This window comes from Accipiter gentilis, chromosome 32, assembly GCF_929443795.1.
Source record: "Accipiter gentilis chromosome 32, bAccGen1.1, whole genome shotgun sequence".
Classification (NCBI taxonomy): domain Eukaryota; kingdom Metazoa; phylum Chordata; class Aves; order Accipitriformes; family Accipitridae; genus Astur; species Astur gentilis.
Window position 1 is genome coordinate 9,949,643 of NC_064911.1, and position 12,940 is coordinate 9,962,582.

At 43.0% G+C, this 12,940-nt stretch overlaps 1 protein-coding gene across 5 annotated transcripts in view; it reads right to left on the bottom strand.

Annotated features, from left to right (window-relative positions):
* LOC126053156 (myelin-oligodendrocyte glycoprotein-like) overlaps window positions 1-12,940 on the bottom strand; it is a 38,694-nt gene that overhangs the window by 5,314 nt on the left and 20,440 nt on the right. For 4 of the 5 annotated variants that reach the window (XR_007510281.1, XM_049834952.1, XM_049834951.1 and 1 more), the window contains 4 exons: window positions 9,917-10,000; window positions 9,451-9,503; window positions 3,806-4,150; window positions 2,584-2,619 (listed from right to left, as the gene is read on the bottom strand). Coding sequence is in view for 3 of the 5 variants with exons in the window: in XM_049834952.1 (XP_049690909.1) it covers window positions 2,584-2,619; window positions 3,806-4,150; window positions 9,451-9,503; window positions 9,917-9,924 (442 nt within the window). In the remaining 2 variants the exon portion in view is untranslated. The remainder of the gene's footprint in view (window positions 1-2,583; window positions 2,620-3,805; window positions 4,151-9,450; window positions 9,504-9,916; window positions 10,001-12,940) is intronic. The other variant, XR_007510282.1, reaches the window with a different exon arrangement.

The following is a 12,940-nucleotide window of genomic DNA, read 5'->3' on the forward strand; positions in this document are numbered from 1 at the left end:
AAAGTACTGTGACAAATCATTTTTTCTCCTTCATAGAGAAGGCACAGACATGCAGCAACAATGAGTACCAGGTCCTTTTCTGGACGACTGAGAATACTCATTGGAAATCCTGATAGCACAACTGAAGGAGTATAAAATACATTATCATTCTACCTACTTAGGGCCTGAGATAGGCATTGTGATTAAGAGTCCATAAGTAATGGTAATAAGAAGTCGAGGCTGCAGACACTCAGACGGTAGCAGCGCTGCGTGCCACTCTTGGTACGTAAGCCACAGCCTGGACACAGGGCAGAGATTAGCCTTGGCGCAGATGGTACCTGCAACCCATGCTGGATGTCATACACGAGTAAAAAAAGATTTTGAATCCCTGAGTTAAGCAGTAGAGAATTTTTTCCTAAAAGTGTTTAGGTCCAAGTCATTCTCTGGGAAGTTCAGGCTGAATATTGTCTTCTATACCAGTTCTTAGGCTGTTCCTATTGCTGTGGTATCAGCTTTCAGAATGTTGCTGCAGTTAATTTACCGCTAGTAGGGGTGCTTCCTCCCCTTCTTCCTGGGAGTACGTGGTATTAACATGTAAAGAGCAAGTAAATATCGGGTATTCCTCAGTAACGCTTTGAAATAAATGTAGGATTATAGCAAGTCTCCTGGCCTCCTGTGACCTCTTCCAGGCCTAGGGACTTTCATTTTTCCCAGAAAAAAAATTAAAACAAGTTTTGATTGGCCCAGAAGAAGCCTTGCAAGAAACCCAGAGTGACAGTAAAATCAGGCTCTTTAAAATAATTAGGAAAAATAATCCAGCAAATAAACAGAAACAAAACAGAAATGAAACAGATCAGAACTGTTTCTGGTTTATATAAAAATAATAAGTATCTGCTGATCTGGTTATGATGACTGCAAAATGTGAGAACTATTTCTGCATACAGTGTCTTTGTTCTCAGCAGGTCATTTAACTTTTCTAAGTCCCTTCCAAAATAAAAACTAATACAAACCAGATTCTCTTCCTCCCTTTCTTAAGAAATTGCTGAAAATAAAAAATTTGGGAGCTGTGGCTCACAATTTTCTTTAAAAGCAGTTGACAACAGGAAATATTTTTTCCTTTTTGCAAAAAATTATGTTTCAAAAGTTAGGCTTTTGTTCTCTCCTCCATCCCCAGCCCCCAAAATCTAGCAGTACAGGAACCTTCAGGTGTCTATAAAGTGTGTGATTCAGTTTGTTCTCCTATAGCAAAGCTGAAACACTCCCCCTTGTCCCAATCATTCCCCCCCCCAATGAAAATACCTCTTCATGGTAAGAAATAGTTTATATTAAGGAAAAGCTGTCAGAAAGTTTTTGGCTGAGTCAAACAGAGATATATCTATCTCCTTTAAATACAGCCTACTTACCTTTTGGTTTTGAAAATCTTCCACTGCTACTGCATTAAAAAGGTTTAACCCTTGGTAATTTCTTATTTCTTATGGAAGGTAACAGCTAGAGATATTCTAGCTCCTGTTCTGTTTGCTTTTATAATGTTATAATGTGGTGCTGTGTCACTGATGGCACATGATAATCATCTTGATTTTAATTTCATATCTTTTTTTGAAGACTTTTAAGCCAGCTAGAGGAGCTGTCTTAGGTCTAAAAAAGGATATCTCCTCTAATTTTTTCAAGTTGTTTATTGCTTATGAAGTACTGATCTGATTTTTTCTGTGTGGTCATGAGATAAAACATTGGAACATTTCTCTTCCTTAGTTTCTATTTGAGTTTATTGCTACTTAATATGGCTGTAACGTCGTATTGTGACTGAACTTACTATGTTAACTCTAATATAATTATTGTTATGTAATGGATTGTGTCTTTCAGCTACACTGAGTAAAATACAAATTGCAGCTATTGATTTTTATATGACAAAATGTTACAGGTTCGATACCAATTTAAGATTTTGTAGAGCTAATAAGATTAATTTGGCTTATAAGCAGGATTTTTATGGGAGAATTTACTGACAATGGCATGTCAGAGCCGGACAGCCTTTCTGTATTGTATTCACTCCACCAGTGTTTACAAGTGACCCTAATGTAGTTACTTCTCTGAAATGATTAAACCTAGACATTAGCATCTGCACTATACTTAAGAATTGCCTTTGGATGAGATCTACTTTAATTTTCCCAGAAGAGCTTATATGGAGTCATTAATCATGTATTTTTAGAATATTTATTACCTTATTTACCCCAAAAGACCCCCAAATCTCTTGGTCTGGTAGTTCATTCACGCCAAGGTAATTTACAAAGGCCTTAACTGCCAGAACCAAATGGCTTTCATGTTACTTGGGTTTTCTTGCTTTTTTATGATGCCCATAATGGTGAGTAGCTTTTCAGACTAGTAACCGCTGGCGCTTCAATATTCTTCTTTCTGCAGCCTAGGTCTGTCTTAGTGGTGGAGATATTTTTACCTGTCTGGGACAGCTGTATTTTGCTAGACTTCGTAAGAAAGAGCAAGCACCATAAGTCTACTGGACTTTCTGTATTCAGCACATTTTATCAGTCTTGCAAATTCAAATTAAAGCACTGGATAATCAGACACTTAGCAGGTTAAGGAGTATTGCCTTACCGGAAGGGGAAGGAGCCTCCTCAATGCTAGATGGAGCTGGAAAAAAACATAATAATCAAAGTTATTTGTTTGAGCCTAGAACAGAAAAAGGGTACTGATAATTGATCTAAGGGTTAGTGGTTTTTTTCTGAGAAAGAATACATTTGTCAAACAAATTGAAAGTTGAATTATGATCACAGAATTAAATCAGAGTAAGACACCTTATTGCTCCCAAAAATTAGATGATGAAAACATTGATTCTGCATTTTTAAAACACTTTTTTTTATTTTGAAAACTGCTAAACATTTCACTTTGAAATTTTCTGAACAAATGTATTTCGCTTTACATTCTAAAAACATTTTTCTCTTCAAAATGATGTGCATGAAAACAAAGATATTAGAGCGCTTATATGACTTGAAAACAGAATTTTTCTATTTTAAGCAGAATTAAATGTGTGTGGTTGACCATAATGAAAGTTTCCAGCTGATTTATTCAAGCAAGACACCTTAAAAAACTAGGATACGTTTTGATATCTATACCCTTTTTTTAATTTGCTTTTTCAGTTGGTCAGCTGGTCAAACCCAATGCCCCATCATTCTGCTGGCCATGCTTGTAGGTAGTTCAGACATGTTAGCTTGGTTGTTTGGCATTATTCAAGCATGTTTTATGGTCTCACTCATTTTCCTAAGGAAATAAAAATAATAATTCTTGTTGCATGTGTCCGGCCTTGCCACCAGATCTAGATCTTCCAGCTGCAAGGGAAAAGGTAATTAGCAACTGCCTGTCTTCCATCTGAAAGGGTGTATGGCCTGGACTTTGGATCCAATTGCCAGAGATGAAACTAATCCTGCTTCACAGACCCAAGTGCAAACAATGAAATAAACCCCCGTTCCTCTGGGACAAGGTCAATCCAGGACAGTACAAACCGATAAATAATCAAATGCTTAAAAGTCAGGAAGACCTCATTATTCATTAATGTCTCCCGTGAAGGGAGAGGGAAGAGGTAGGTGGCTTGCCTTCAGGAGTCCTGCTGCTTCTGTGGATATGCTGCACTGAAGCTGAACAAAGATGCATTTTTTCCCCCCCTTCTTACTTATTCTTTCAACAAAAGCAAGGAACAGAGTGAAACTGAGTGAAGATTTGCTTTAAAAATTGAAGTCATCCCAGTCGATGGCCATACATGCCTTGTCAACAAGAAATGCTGCCTCGACTCCCTCCCTCTGAACTAAAAATAAAATCTTACCTGATACAATGAGTTTAATTTTAGATTTCTGTGTTTTGTTGAGAAGATCCCCAGTCTGTTTGTAGATGCAAGTATATACAGCTGTGTCGACTAATTGGACATTGGAAAGCTTTAAGGAAAAGTTGCCATGCTTCATCTGGTCCAAAAAAAGACTAGTTCTGCCATGATAACGTGGATCCTGCAACTCCAGCGAATCTCGCCCATTGCGAAAAAAGTGCACTAGGACAGATTCTATCTGCCAGTAGACCATTGAATTGGAAGAGATCGACTGTCCAGGAGAGGCGGTGGTGCAAGGCAAAATGACAGTTTCTCCAACAAATGCATGCCTCGTTGTGTCTGGTTGACCTGGAATAAAAAACAGACAACATTCTCAGTGCACAGCAGAGCGAGGCACACCAGGTTTCCTATGATTTGGCTTTGTTGCATCATTACTGCCTCTCTTCTTCCCCCTTCTTCTGCCTGTGTCCTCCTGCTCCCAGCCAGGCAGTATGTGCTATGCCAGGACTGAGGGCCACGTATGCTCAGTGTCCATCCAGCTGTGCAGCAGGACAGATGTTGCTGTGTGAAAGTTGCCTTCACTTTGTCAGTGTGGGTGCTGCTTGAACTCGTCTCCTTAGCTGGTGATTTTTCTCCCAGCTTCTGGGAATCTTGGTCTTTGAGATCAGGTGTCTGATTTGATTTTAATTAACTGGTCAGTTCACAAGAGGAAAAGGGGATGCAGGGAAGTGAAGATGGGCAGATATGATTAATAAGCAAGTTTTGGTTTTGTAGGAAGTCTGGCTGAAAAAAGGAGAAGCGTGAAAAGGGTGTTGCATCAGCAAGAGAAAAGTCCTGGATGAATTTGGTCTCCTGCAAGTCCCACCGCTCGCCTATCAGATCATGGCTCCCGATTTGTAAATAATGTGCTAGAGGCTCCTGTCTCCCTTCCCCTGCGATGTCTTGCAGAGGGTCTGACAGAACAGGGCTTTTTTTCTGCAGGTCTGGCTTGGTGCACTCTTGCCAACACCTTTCCTGTGGCCTCCCATACTCTGGTAGAGTCATTCTCCCAGTACCCCAGAAAGAAGGTCTGTCATTCCCACTTCAGGTAAATGACTTTTCCAAGGCCTTGGGGAGACAGATACTTTGTACGGGTGGCCTGGACGTCAGGCAGAGATGTTACCAACCTTACCAACCCATTCCAGCACATGGAAGAACTGGGGTGAGGGTAGCCTGCTGGTGGACAACCAGGCGGACAGGCGGGGCAGGAAGCCAGATGAATCTCACTTGGACACACTGTTCCTTTAGTAACTTTGATACTAATTATTTTTATAAATTCTTCCAAGTTAGTTGAAATGATACTAAAACTTGCACAAATGGGGGAGTCTGCCACTATCGTGTAGGAAAACTCTTGCTAGATCGTGGTGGTATATTTTCTAGGGGAAGACCGGGTTATGTAAGAAGGTTTCTATGCATTTATAAAGCATGGACAACTACGTGTTTTCAGCACAGAATGTGGGCTTAAATTAACACTTTGACCAAACCAGTTTCATAAAATGATTTTATAAATTAAAATGCAAATGAATTAATTTGGATGGAAAACTCATCCCCAGCAGGGAGCAGAACAAAAGCAGCATGACTCTGCAATTGTGCCAAGAAAAGCTAAAATTCACTGTGAAACAACTCAATCTGTTTTCATGGCCAAAATTCTGTGAAGCGTAAGGGGTAAGTAACCAGACTAAATGTAGAAATAAAGGTTCTTGGTTGCAGTGTTGTCATTCCTGTGTTCTAGGCCTGCGCTAGCTCTGTGCATATATGGGTCTAAAGACCAGTTCCCCCTTGAAGTCACTGACATCAGCCAGGGCTCAGCTTGTTACATGCTCGGGCCTCTGTTTCCACATTAATCAGTGTCTGTTTTGAGGCTTTTTTTGGTGTCACATTGTGTCCATCCAGACTTAAAAGAAGGAAAAGTATAATTCAGAAAGCTAAATCGCAAAGCTAATTCAGCGTCTTCATTTATAACTCTTATCACCAAACATCTGCTTTCCTTAGGTTTTCAGGTTTTTCAGCTGAAAATCCCAGTCCACTTTTGCCCAGCAATGTAAACTTTTTGCTGAAAAAAACCACTTATCCCCAGTACTATTTCTGGCTGCTGGTGGAGGGAGACTCCTCTTACCGCGTGGAGAGCTCAACCATTTTCAGGCTGTGCCAGTCGCTGACCAGGTTTTGCTTCTCAAGGGGAACCTGAATTATAACAGTATCCAAACAAGGGTCTTATTTACGATAAACCTTAGCCTCCGCCGTATTGTACCCTTACTGCCACAGCACGTATGACCCTACGCTCCCCAAGGAGACTGCCTCAGCCCTGCAATTAGTGACATACCCAGCCAGGGCCATTAGCTGTGCCCAGCACACCGCGAAGGTCCAGCACCAGCCGAGGAAGGGCAGGGAGAGGAGGGAGCAGCCTGGGACCCATCCTTGTGCTGTTTGGGCCTGGGGAGCCGAGTAAGGTTGTGCTCAGCAGAGCATCTCTGAGGCAAGGCCATGTCTGAAAGCAGACTGTGGTGATGGCTGACCATGATTAGCTAACCACAGCGGGGACACGAGTGCGCCTCCGGCTGCTGCAGGTGTTTTGAAAGCCCTGGAAGAACCCAGCCTCCAGAAGAGCTTTCTGGTGGGAAGAATCCTGTCCATGGGATGTCATTAGGAGAGAGAGTGCTTGCGACATATGGCGTTGGACATGGATGAAGACAAGATAATCCTGAAGTCTACAAAACTTGTAGCTCTATTCAGAAAAATGGACAATAAGCATTTGCTTAATGACCAAAAGGGAGAAAGGGTGTTAGGCCTATCTCCTGATTGCTGTCACTTCTAAATTTGATATTGGTTTTAGAAGTGCATCTATTTGCTTTTTGGCTCTTTATTCTCTTTCTGAAGTTGGAGGACAGTGGTGCCCAGCATAACCGTTCCTTTCCTGCGTGATATGGTGAACAAACCTTGCAACACTTGTGATGACTCTATAAACACCTATGGGGTTCAAACCACCCTGCCCTATACTGCTTTCAGCTGGTAAAAGCAGGGCAGCAGAAGACAAAAAAGGGGGCACTGCTGATTGCCTGGGACAAGAACAGGTGACTGAAATCTGGCTGTAATGAGTTATTTAACAGACCCTACAGCTGCATGAGGTCTGTTGTAGATGGGAAGAGCAGACTTCTGGGTATGAGTCAAATAAGTGCCCTCTTACAGAAGCCAGTCTTGAGAAAAAGAGAAAAGTCATGCTAAAGACTGGTGAGGCTGTGTTAAGCTTCTCACTGAGACTATTAATGCAGCAGGAGGAGTGGAAGCAGAGAGCTTCTTGGCCAGAAGACTGTAGCAGCCGTGCGGTGGGGACAGTGGCAGCTACCGCTGGGGTGTGAGAAGCGGGTGCTCGTCCGATTTACCTGGTAAGCTCTGCATGTAGAATGTGTCGTTCTCTACCTTGGAAAAAAACGCGTGCTGGTACGCAGCTTTCACTTGCAGCTCTAATACTCAAATGTAAAGTTAGATGACTATTTTGTGGGTTTCTTTTTTTTTTTTTTAATTGTGTGTTTTAAATGTTGTCCAAGTGCTTAAGACTCTCAAGGTGAAGTTGAGTGTGCTCATCTAACCAATCTGTAAGATTCCTGCAATGAGAAAACACTGCTGCTTCAGTATCCAAAGGGTGGTGCGGGGAAGCTTGTGAAGATTGGTTCTTTGTTTCTCCTTCCTTTCCTCCCCTGAAGATGATCTAGGGTAACCATCTTCGTTTATTAATTATATATTGCTTGTACTGGAGGAATCTGGGCTGCCAGTAGGCAATCTGGAGTTTATGCCTTGTGGAAAAGGACCTGGAAGTGGAAAAGCTCTTGAGCGTGTCTCTCAACTTCACTCTGGTGATATTAGTGCAGTTCTGATAGTAGACAAAGTAGTTTAATAGTGGAAGTAATGGGTTAAGCAGAAAAATGTTCCAGTGTTAAAAACAAGGCAACGGGGAATTTCTTTGTGTTTCTGAGCTCAAACCGAAATGTGTTAACCTGACAAAGTAGTGTTGTGTGATTCCTTAGAAGCTCATGTCTCGCCTACATACAAAAGTACTTTGGGAAGGGTAGGGGGCTGTTTGCAATCCCAGTTGCTTGCTCAGAAACACTGAACTTGAATTCCCTTATTTTAAGGAAGGGGAAAGAGTCAAAGTGTAGCCACTTAAATGGCTCCATGTGCTCGCAGGTGCGCTCAGCTACCAATAGAGCATGTCCTGAGTGGCAATAGAATTCTCACAGTGCTCTGTGGAGACATGTGAAAGTTTTTCCCTAAAAATGTCAGTTGTGCTTCTGGAAGAGAGAGAGACTAGTTCCAGATGAAGCGTAATGTCCTGAAGCACCGCAGAGCCTGGTAAATGTGAAGCACTTCTGGGCAAACAGAGGAGTTTTGACCGCATGCAGAGGTCTTAATATTGCTGAATTTAAGCCTCGGATAAGGAAAGCCAATTGCATTCTGGGCTGCATCAAAAGAAGCATGACCAGGAGTGGTTGAGGGAGGTGATTCTCCTCCCCCTAATCCGCTCTCATGAGACCCCACCTGGAGTACTGCGTTCAGCTCTGGGGACCCCAACATAAGAAGGACATGGACCTGTTGGAGCGAGTCCGGAGGAGGGCCATGAAGATGATCAGAGGGCTGGAGCACCTCTCCTGTGAGGACAGGCTGAGGGAGTTGGGGTTGTTCAGCCTGGAGAAGAGAAGGCTCCGGGGAGACCTTAGAGCAGCCTTCCAGTACCTAAAGGGGGCTGGAGAGGGACTTTTTGGAAGGGCATGTAGTGATAGGATGAGGGGTAATGGCTTTAAACTGAAAGAGAGTAGATTTACATTAGATGTAAGGAAGAAGTTCTTTACTGTGAAGGTAGTGAGGCACTGGAACAGTTTGCCCAGAGAAGTTGTGGCTGCCCCATCCCTGGCAGTGTTCAAGGCCAGGTTGGATGGGGCTTTGAGCAACCTGGTCTAGAGAAGGATGTCCCTGCCCCTGGCAGGGGGGTTGGAACTAGATGGTCTTTAAGGTCCCTTCCAACCCAAAGCATTCTATGAAATTAGAGGGAGTTGCCCCCGCAGCTTGTAAAACACCCCTCTCTCGCTGGCACATACCAGTGTATCTCTTTCATAGGGAAGATCATATCTGATGTATACAAAGTCAGAAACCCAGCTCTGCTAGAACTTGGCGGAGTATGTGCAAAGATTTGGGGAGAGACTGCTGCTGGGCTCTAGTCCTTTCCTTTACCTGATTGTGCCTGTAGGGAGCCCAGCAACTTAATGATTTTAAATACAAAAACAGATGCAAGGCAGCTGGGACTGTAAAGGATGAGATTCCAAGTAATTCTTCACGTTATGGAAATGGTAGGGTATTTTTAAGGATGTGGGCAGGATAAAATTTATAGGTAAAGATTTGTGGGCCTGAAACACCTTAACCTTGAAACCGGTTCCTTCAGATATAGAGGTTTATCTGAAGGTTATTACCTGTACTTGCAAACCTTGGACTGTGATGAAATACATTCAAAGCAAAGCACATATTTGTTTTGTTTTGCTCCAAGATTCTCAGTTTTCAGTTTGTGTAGTCACATATAAATACTTCCACAAACTCCTAGATGTGCATTATAGTATATTTACCTCTGGGTAGAGATGCAAACAGTAAGGAGGCAACCATCCAGAGAGCAGTCTCCCTAGTAAAGTGAGAGAGAGAAATGCCAAATGCTTTGTTAGAATGCTAGAGCAGAGATCAAAGACCTTTTCTCTGGCATAATTTATGCACTGTTTCACAACTCCCTCATCTGTGAAGAAAACTTGGATATGAAGCTGGATGGATTAGAAACGCTGTTTTGTTTTGTCGTCCAGTCTTGGTGTGGATTGTGTCTCCTGCCCGTAGATCTGAGGTTTCTCAGTGGTCATAATAGGATGGGGCTTCAGTTGCAAACACCAGACCCGTGCTTCCCACTTGTGTTCTCATGTGGACAAAGTTAATTGTGTATATGTAGTCATAGTTTGCTCTTGAGATTATTTTCTATTGGTAATTAACTGAAATTCTGTCTGCCCCCAAGCTTCAGCTGCTTTGCAGCACAAGAAAAAGGTAGCTTACCATTTCATTTTTGTGCCTTCCCAGCCCTCGGGAATCTCTCCCTGTCACAAGATTCACCAGGCACTCCAGCTGCTACTTCTGCCTCTGCAAAAGCAAGAGAGTGAAAGGCTCTTAATTTTTGTTGCCATAAGCGTTTCTCCAGAAGGGGATAGGTTATTTACTAGTATTTTGTTTGCTGTGGTTCGGTCTGTTTTCTTTCACTCTGTGTATATAAACCAGAGAGTGTATACAACTGTATGTATTGACGCTCTGAATACACTCTGACAATACACAGAGTGTATTTTCATGTGTAGGATGGATGTGAGTCACACGCTGTGCACTGACTACCCCTGAGCTTTCAATCCAGTGAAGGGATTCTTGTTCTATAGCCAGCTGAGATCAACAAAGGTGGTGAAACCTAATTGTATTTATTTACAATTGTATTTGTAAATTGTATTGTATTTATCAAAAGTATGGACGCCATCCCTCGGACTGCCAAATACCACCCAAACTGTGTATCTACCAACAAAATGCAGACATGGCTTTAAGGAAAAAGCTGCTTGAAAGAGCTGCTTCTTTGAGGCGGCTGTTAAATCGGGTACTTTCTCAAAGAGGGAGGCGGGGAAAGAGTGGCATGGGGGGGAGGAATGTGGGGTTTGGGCTTCCCCTCCTTGTCCTTGTAGCATCTTGTAGCTTAAGGAGTACAAATATCCGAGTGATTGTTCCTCCCTGGTGTACTCCGGAGATAATGCTGACTGTGGAGGTAGTGGTTTAGGCAAGGTCCTCTTCCCACTGAGGCGGCTCTGTCTGGGGAAGGTGCTGGTGCTGTTCTCCTGCCTATTGCTCCTGGGGCGAGCAAGATCTGAAAGCTGGATTTCTGTGTTTCTCACTCTCTCCTCATGGCCAAGCCCTGGTTACTCTTCGTTTACCAGCCCCTTCCTGATAGTCAGTGCAAGCCATCTGCCATCTTTGGCGGCTGTGACATCTTTGGCTTCTTCGACATTAAAACCAGTGCTTCCTCCATGTTTTTGCTGAACTCCTGTGATCGCCTGCCTCCCTGTTGTAATGGTTATTGCTTCAAGTACGGGTATAAATTTCAGCAAAGTGAGCTTATTCCACGTGTTTCCCTCCTGCCTGCCTTTTGTAAACAAAACTGAGGCACTGATGGCCACCTTTACCTGCCTGACTAGTTCTCCATGGTGCCCCGTGGAGTTTACCCTTCCTCTCAACTTTGTCCAGATGTTCCACTCCACATAAGGCTGCTCTGCAAAAATACCAAGAGCAAACTTATCCTGCGCTCTGGCCTCGTGCTGGGGCAAGAACGAGGTGGATCTGGAGGGACCGGGTCTCCACACCAACTCGCGGTTAGGCAGCGGCAAGGTCTCTTGCCGGGCTGAAGGAGGGCAGCCCAGCAGCTGGAGCTCTGCAGCTGTATTCTGTAGTGGTACTGTGGCCATGGCCACCCTCTCTGTAGGTAAAGAGGGCCCTTACGATATCTCCCTATGCAGAAAGAACTAAAAATTGGGTAGGTGTGGCCAGCTAACAGGTCTGTGTAAAGGTGCAATAGCAGCAGAGAGGAATAACCGAAAAGCCAGAGCTCCTAGAAGTGATGTCATTCTTCTGAGGAGTCAGTCATTTTTCTAACAGTTTTGATTCTGACTCAAGAACCACATGAAGGTGGTTGTTCCAGCCCAGCTGGCTTGTTTGCATCTCCAGCTTTGGCTGGCTTACTCCCAGAGAGTCCCTGTAGAATTTCTGGTTCTCACAAACGCCTGTACAAGACTCTTGGACTGGGCAGGAAGTGGGATCAGACCTGAAATACCAAATTGCATCCAAATTGCATGTGAATGTTGAGCTCTGGCCATCCGCGTGATTTTGTTACTTCCCTACTGAAGTTTAAGCTTGTGCATAAAGCAGCAGCAAGGCAGGTCTTGTTGAGGAAGCAGTGTCTAACAGCGGGAATGCTTCAGACTGGTTTAGCTGGAGCACCTGACCCTTAATTTAGCTCAATCCAGTGCTGTTTACTTGAAATAACGTTTCTTTCTGGATTGATCTGACTCTGCTTGGAATAAAAATGTTTACACTGAGCCTCCAGAAGGATTGTTCTTGGTACACAGGGGAGATCTGTTTCCATCTGTGCAGTTCTGCTGGTGTAAGATGTTTCAGTAACCACATGGATCGGCATTTAAAATAATTGGTTTCTATTTGGTGTTTCACTTTTTTAACTTATTAAGTGCTGGTTTAAATGAAATGGAAGTTTAGGAAGCCAAAAAAATAATTGTTTTCTTTGTAATTTTTTTCAAATTTAAAAGTTGATCCATTTACTGTTCATTTTAATCTGACAAAGGAATTGTTTAGGACTTAATTTTCAGAGGTTAAAACAATTAACTGAGTAAGGCTTTGCAACAAAGAATCACTTCCTGAAGAACTAAAATACTAATTAGTAACTTCTTAACACACTAACCTACCTAAATAACTAAGGCATGCGTTGTAATTAAAGCGTATGATTAAATTGCAAAATTCTGAACTTCTTCGCAAGTGTCTCTGACATCCAACTCTTGCGTCATGTGTGTGAGGTTGTTTACTGAACATATTAGCTCAGCCTGCAATAAATTTAAATTAATCAAGTAGACAAGTAACCAAATGTTCCCAGTGCCCATTGAATAGCAGGACATTGTGTCCCAAAGTAAACTGGGTCAAGTTGTGTCTTCCAGTGCAGGAGGGGTGGGGGTGGGAAAGGGTCTAAATGCTACTGTTGAAGGCTTTACACTCTTGGAGCACTAAAGCTCTCCCTTTAAAATAAGTTAAGGAAATGGTATTTTCTGTAAGTGCTCTGTGAACTCTGGACAAAGTGTTGCTGCAGTATATTAAGGACATTCCCCTGTGAACAACTCTGCTTGTCAGGACAGCTGGGGTGGCAGGAGGGGAAAATGCTGTGGATAGAGATGCTGTGCATGAGCCAGGGGCCCATGTTGTGTGCAGATGGGGGTTTTTGTGCTTGTTTGGTTTTTTCTATTGCTGCAAACCTTGCTTTGAATTCTGTGG